At 54.7% G+C, this 6,740-nt stretch overlaps 1 protein-coding gene across 5 annotated transcripts in view; it reads right to left on the bottom strand.

The window, feature by feature from the left end:
* The window catches only part of Kmt2a (lysine methyltransferase 2A), an 81,717-nt gene extending 79,531 nt beyond the window's left edge, over positions 1–2,186 (bottom strand). For all 5 annotated transcript variants that reach the window (XM_029543345.1, XM_029543343.1, XM_021206517.2 and 2 more), the window contains exon 1: positions 1,727–2,186. In XM_029543345.1, coding sequence (XP_029399205.1) covers positions 1,727–2,158 — 432 coding nt within the window. In that variant the 5' untranslated portion in view covers positions 2,159–2,186. The remainder of the gene's footprint in view (positions 1–1,726) is intronic.
* Between the last annotated feature and the right edge of the window lie 4,554 nt (positions 2,187–6,740).

Here is a 6,740-nt window from a genome sequence, read left to right on the forward strand (position 1 = left end):
CACCCTCCTCATCCAAGGCCTTTGCTAAATCGAAAGGGGTGCAGGGCATAATGGGCCACAAGGGGTTTGCCCAGGATATTTTGTGTGCCCCAACGGCAGTGCACGCAGGAAACGGCTGGTTGCTATCTTTCCCTTTCTGTTTCAATCAACAGCACTCCAGAGCAGCAAACCCCTAACCCCCCCCTTCACTTCAGCCCCTGGCAGCTGCTCTTCCTCCCCCTAGAATCCCCCATCACACTCAACCCCCCTCTTCCCCTGCGATTCAAACTGCCCTTACTGCATCCAATGGAAAACAAATGCGCATCATCGCCACTGACTGAACCTGAACTCAACTTCCCTTCCCAGGGCAACTTTCCTTTTCGCTGAAAAAGGCTGAATCCCATTCATCAGGGCGGCCCGTTTCTCAGCCTTTACCTCACCCACCTTGAGTCTCCCACTAGGAATCACAGATAACCTTACCTCCCTCTTCTAAAGACTAACTTGGCTTCATAGCCCTCCTCTTTCTCCCAACCCAAAGCATCAACAACCAATGCCACCACACTAAGGCAAAACTGTCCCTTTATCTACTCATCCCAACCGGCTTTCCTCCACCCCCTTCCAAGACCCAGGATTGGCCTAGGAAAAGGTGGATCAATAATGAAATGACGAGAAAAAAGAGAAAGGCGGGAGGGAGCCAGGGCCAGAGGCTGCAAGCTCTCAGGCGCAGTGGGTGGGGTAAGAGAGCAGCTGCTTCCCTTGGGAGGATGCAGTCCTAGTTCCCCCACAAACATCACCCCTCACAGGGGGGCCCCCTTTCTCAAGAGCTGGAGAGAAACCCTGCTCCTCTCAAGGAGAATGCTAGAAAGTAGCTCTCTTCCAAGCCTAGGGGAACACTGGATCATTTTCCCTCTAACACACCTCTGGTCCTTCCTCTAAAGGAGGGAAAGGGGTGGAGTTGGAGGTAAATCCCTGACACCAGCAGCCTAGGAAACGTAGCCCTGGAAGATGGGGAAAGAGACAACGCAGGGGAGAGCACTGTTATCTTCGCAGGAGAGATGAGAACGACAAGGTAGAGAGAAAGCTTTCCCCTGAGGGGTAGGGCGGACCGAGGAGGCCTGGTGTGCAGGAGGTGGGAGTGGGCTGGTGGTAGAGGTGAGACAAGGGGGAGTGACTGGCAAGGCGAAGACCTGGCTGGGGAGGGAGGAGGGGGTTGGTCAGGTTTTCAGAAGCAAGGTGCAGGAAGGAACCTGGATGTCCCAAGGGCCAAGATAAGAACGTGGCTCTGGATGAAGCCACCACCCGAGAGATGCCCAAGGGGGAAGACTGCCCTAGGAGTAACACATCTGCCCAGGGAAGGAGGCGGAGATGTGGCGGGATCAGGTCTCTGGCAGAGGGAGGGAGGAATCTGGCTCGGATGAGGTAATCTGGGAAAGGGAGGAGGGGTTCGGTCCCGGGATGGGAAACCCCCGCAAGGGGGTCTGTGCCAAGGGATTTGGGGAAGGGTCCAGGGGTTAGAAGGCGGGACGGGGGCTAAAGGCCCTCAACCAGAAGGGTCTGAACCCTCGGGTAAGGGCGCCTGGGGGTCTGCAGCCCATAACGGGGATCCTAAGATGGGAGGGCCATTTGCCCCGCGTTAGGGACCCCAGGATGTTTCCAGAATTGGGATGCTCCTCAAACCTGCATGGGGGAGGGGAGGGGTTCTTCAGAGGGTCGAGACCCCGGACCTTGGGGTTCCTCGCCCCCTTACCTCTCCGCTGCCGCCTCCCCCGCCGCTCTCCCCAAACACTGCCCGGAACCGGCGCAGGTTGGTGCCGATGGCGGCCGAGACCTGCAGCGCCGCGTCGAAGCCCGGGCCCACCCGAAGCAGGGCCGGCCCTGAGGAGGCTGAGGACGATGACGAAGACGAAGACGAGGCGGACGACGAAGAGGCTGCTGAGGCGGCGGCCGCTCCCCCTGGAACCCCAGCCCCGCTGCTTCCCGCCGCCGCCGCCGCCGCCGCCACCGCCGGGGGGGAGGGGGGCGCCCCGGGGCCGCCACCGCCGGCCGGGGGCCCGGGGGGAAGCAGCAAGGCCGGGACGCGTTGCCGCGGGGCGCCCCCTAGGCCCCGGCGCCCCCCGCCGCCGCCGCCCCCGGTGGTCCCGGGTCGGGCGGGGAAGCGCCACCGACAGCTGTGCGCCATGTTCGCCCCGTAAGTGAAGCAGCGAGAGGGAGAGGCGACAACACAGGGGGGCGGGGAGGCGGAGGGGGGGGAGCGGCGGGCCCCGGAACCTGCCTAACCCGCCTGGCGCCGCCCAGATGGCCGTACCCCGCGGCCCGCTATACCGAGCGCCGGGTGGCGCCCGCCTGCCCTGCAATCTGCATAGGAGCCTCTGGCCTCCACCTCCGCCGCCCGGAGGCCGCCGCTCTATGCCGAGCCCCGGGCCCGGCTCCTCCCGCCCGGCAACCTGGATAAGTGCATGCCCCGCCCTCCGGGAGCGGCAGCGCCAGGGAAGAGGGGGGGGGGGAAGGAAGCCCTGGAGCCCGGAGCGGAGGCGGGTTCCGGGGAGAGGGGGGAGGGGGCGAGGGCGGCGGGAGGATGGAGGCGGAGGGAGCGGGGTGGCCCGCAGCCGAGAGAGCCGAGAGGCCGATTACACACGTTCCCGGGACGCGCAGGGACTTGAGCGGCCCAGGAGAACCGCTTCCAGTGCGGCGCGGCTGCTGGGTCCCCGGAGGAGCGAGCCTTCTCCTCGGCTTTGGAGAGCGGCGGGCTTAGTTAGCCCTTATGGAACGCTTCTAGAATCCAGAAAGCTCCATTGTACTCCATGCAAAACCCAAGCGTCGCCCAATTGAATCCATGCAAGATGGCAAGGCTCTCGGCGAACGCGCCTTAAAAAAAAATAAAATCCAATAAAAGAGGAGCCCCTCCCATCTTCATGCTTGGAGCTCTTTCCAAAATCCACACAACCGAGTGGTCGGCCTCCGCCACCTCCTCGCTCCACTGTGAGCTGGAGGGAGGTGAGGGAGGCTTCTGGCTTCCGTGCCCTTCTCCGGAGTTGGGGTGTGTTTTTCCAGCCCAGGCGTTGGAGCCACAGCGTGCGCTCCGCGAACGACCTGGCGTTACAACGGAGCTGAAACTGGGTGGCTAACGGACAGGGCCTGGAGGGAAGAGGCGGGCAAAGGCGCCCCGCCCCTTCTTCCTCCGCTTCCAGCCTGCCGCTGCATGCAAAGCAGACCCTAATGTATGCACCCGGAGGGAGGGGGCTCGCCAGCACATTTCTCATGATGGGGGGGGAGGGTGTGTGTGAACCCCGGCGGAGGGCATTATGATACACTGGGTAGAAGGGGCCCGCCGCCGGCAAGCTCTGCACGCAGGGTTAGCAAGCCGAGGGGGAGGGAAGAGGGATGGGGCAGTGCCGGGGGTTGATGGTGGGGTGAATATCCACGGGATTTACTTTATTGCGGGAAATGGGAGAGGGCGCCTCCAGCGAGGCGTTAGAAGCCTGCGGGGATGGAAAAGCCAAGGAGGGAGGGAGAGAATTTGCTGCTCGAAGAATTTGCTTTGGCTGAGGCTTAGGGATCGATACACTGCCTGCAGACCCGGAGCAGCCTCCATCTCCCCCAACCCCCACCCGAGGTGGAGTTCGCAGGAAGGTCATGCAGCCGTCCAGGTCTCCCGCACCCGTACCCGGCGCTGCTCTAACTAGGACTTCCCCGGGTGGCAGATTTGGGAACGACAGGGTGGTTCATAGTAAGGCAGGAAGCAACCAGCTCCAGCCCACTGGAGGGTGTACTGCACGCCTCCAGAGGTCCACGGCCTCCTGGTGCTGAAAAATCTACGTCCTTCCTAACAGACGTCTATGCCTGAGGAGAAAATGGGGAGGGGGGGGGCGAGGAAAGGAACAGAGAAAGGGAGGAGACATAGTCAAGCCCCAACTCCCCAAACTCGTCCGGGATCGATCATCGTTCCAACCACGCAGGATGGGGCCCAGATGGTTTGCAAAACGCACATTCACACTACGCACACACAACCAGATTCCGTTGTTGCTTCTCGTGGTTTACTAGGCGCCGAGAGGATGGGAGCTGCGAAAGGATTTTAAACAGCAGCCCCAAGACTCTGCTTAGGACATAACACACCCCATTGTGGACGGTTTCTCTATTGCAATGTATTTTGCGTTAGGCTCTGGGGTTTTTGCTTCAGTATAGCTGCTCTGATCAGTTACAGATTGGCGACCACGTGGATTCCCTCAAGCATCCTGATTTGTTCCCTCTCTCACTCTCTCTCGTTTATTTTTTCTTTTGTATTTGCCGCCCCCCTTCTTTAATATGCATAACGGCCTTCAGAGGTAGTAGGCAGGGGACTGAGTGACAGGCTTTATATAACTGTGTCAACAGGATTTCTTCCCGCCCTCCACCTTTGAGAAAACAATCCCGTTAGATTCTGAGTAACCCCCTCCCTACAAGCACACTTGATTTAGCACAGGTGGGAGGTCTGCAGGGTGGGTGGCGGCAAGAATGGAGAATATTTGCAGGCTGTGAAGACATGAGCCTGGGAAGTCGGGGAGAACTCCTTGAAAAATTATCTAGTCGGTCTCTCTCAGGCTGATGTAAAGCGACCTGGTATAGATCACAATTTGGTTTGTGGCTGGATGTTTTCGAGCAGAAATAACTAGCTCTTATTGAGTACTTTCTATGATCCCAAATGTTTTATGTGCATTCAGTTCTTACTAATCATATAAGATAACCCTTATTTTACATGTGGGGAAACTGAGTCTTAGAGTAATGTCCTAGGCCACATACATAGGGATCGTTTTGAAACTTTAGTGGGGTCTAACGCTAATATGCAAGAAAATCTTGGCAAAAGGACACTCAATGGGAGAGCGCTTGCCTGATATTTGGAAAGAAAGCCCTGGGTTTGATCCTAAGGACACATACACACACACATACACACACACACAAACACACCGAGGGGGGGGCACTGAGAAATATTCTTTTTTACCTTTCTCGTATTACCTTAAAATGCATGTGCTTTATTTTTTGGTTGTAATTTTTTTTTTTTTGTCTTTTCCAGACAGGGTTTCTCTGTATAACCCTGGCTGTCCTGGAACTCACTTTGTAGACCAGGCTGGCCTCGAACTCAAAAATCCACCTTCCTCTGCCTCCCGAGTGCTGGGATTAAAGGTGTGTGCCACCACGCCCAGCTTTGGTTGTAAATTTTAACTTATTTCTCTTGAATATCAATATGTCATATGGCTAATTTTTTTTTTTTTTAAAAAAACAGCTACTTTGGAGCTATGGCCTTGGCTATTTGAGACTGATCTTGAACTTACGCAGCCAAAGATGACACTTAGCTTTCTGCCTCTGGACTGCTTGGAATACGGGTGTGTCCCACTGTGCCTGTGTTCATGTGCTGCTGGCAATCAAGCTCAGGACTTTGTGACTACAAGGTGGCAAGCACTCTACATCCCTATCCCCATTCCCTATTTAAAAAAAAAAACCAAACTATTCTTTGTGTTTATCTATGTATCCTTGTTTGTATGTACAGCACAAGGTGACAACAGAGGACAAGAGAGAACCTCTGGAACTGGAGTGACAGGCAGTTGGGCACCACCTGACATAGGTGGGAAACAGCCCCGAGTGAGCTGTAAGAGCCACACCCACCCTTAGCTGCTGCACACTCTCTCCAGCCCCCTAATATACACACCCCACACCCCNCTTTTTTTTTTTTTTTTTGAGATAGAGTCTAACTGGTCTAGTCCTGAGCTATGTAAACCAACCTAACCTCAAACTTAGAAAGGTCCTCCTGCTTCTGTCCCCCAGTTCTGGAATCACAGGCACGTCTGGCGTCATGTGGTTAGAATGTTAATGAAATTGAAAACCCCACTGCCTTGGTTCTGAGCTAGCACGTTGCTGACATCAATTTCTGTCTTCCCTTCATGGCAGCAAATGTTGATGTTAATACTTCCAAAGATGACCTATACCTAAACAAGTGAGTTCATAGAGAACTTTGCCCAAAACTGCCATCTCAGTGGTTCCACTTAATAAAACTGGGAAATTGTTCCTTAATTACTCTTGAGGATGTCTGAAAACATGCAGTTTTTAAACATGCAGTGGAAAATGTATATGACTTTCAATCTACTGAATGGCCTGTTCCTCCTCCTTTTTTTATTTTTACTTTATGTGGGTGGGTGTTTTGCCTGCATGTATATCTATGCACTACCTACAAGCAGTAGCTGTGGAGGTCAGAAGAAGATGCAGAATTCCCCCTAGACTGGAGTTATAAATGATTGAGAGTTTCCATATGGGTGGGTGCTGGGAATCGAACCTGGGTCCTCTGGAAGAGCAGCCAGTGCTCACCACTGAGTCATCATCTCATCAAAACAAAACAAAGCAGTGTTTGACAGTGTAGCCCAAGCTCTCCTGGAACTCACTGTGTAGCCCAGACTCTGATCTCAAACTTGAGGCAATCCTCTTGCCTCTGTTGAATGCTAATGTTATAGGTGTGAGTCACCATGCCCAGCCATTCTATTCAATTTCACACAATAACACGATGCACAGTCTTGGACACCACTTTGCAACTGTGTGATATACCTTTAGTATGAAGTACCAGAAATGCAGTTGCTGAACTCCAAGTATAGACATTTGTGATTTTGACAGACATTACCAAATCGTCCCCAGGAAAGATTGTCCTAGTAATTCATTTTCCCATCAGCAATTCTGAAGAGGGCCTCTTTCTCTATAACTTTTCTGAAAGCTTTGTCCTAACCTTCTTGATCTTTGCCAAC

The sequence above is a fragment of the Mus pahari genome, chromosome 10 (assembly GCF_900095145.1).
Source record: "Mus pahari chromosome 10, PAHARI_EIJ_v1.1, whole genome shotgun sequence".
NCBI lineage: Eukaryota > Metazoa > Chordata > Mammalia > Rodentia > Muridae > Mus > Mus pahari.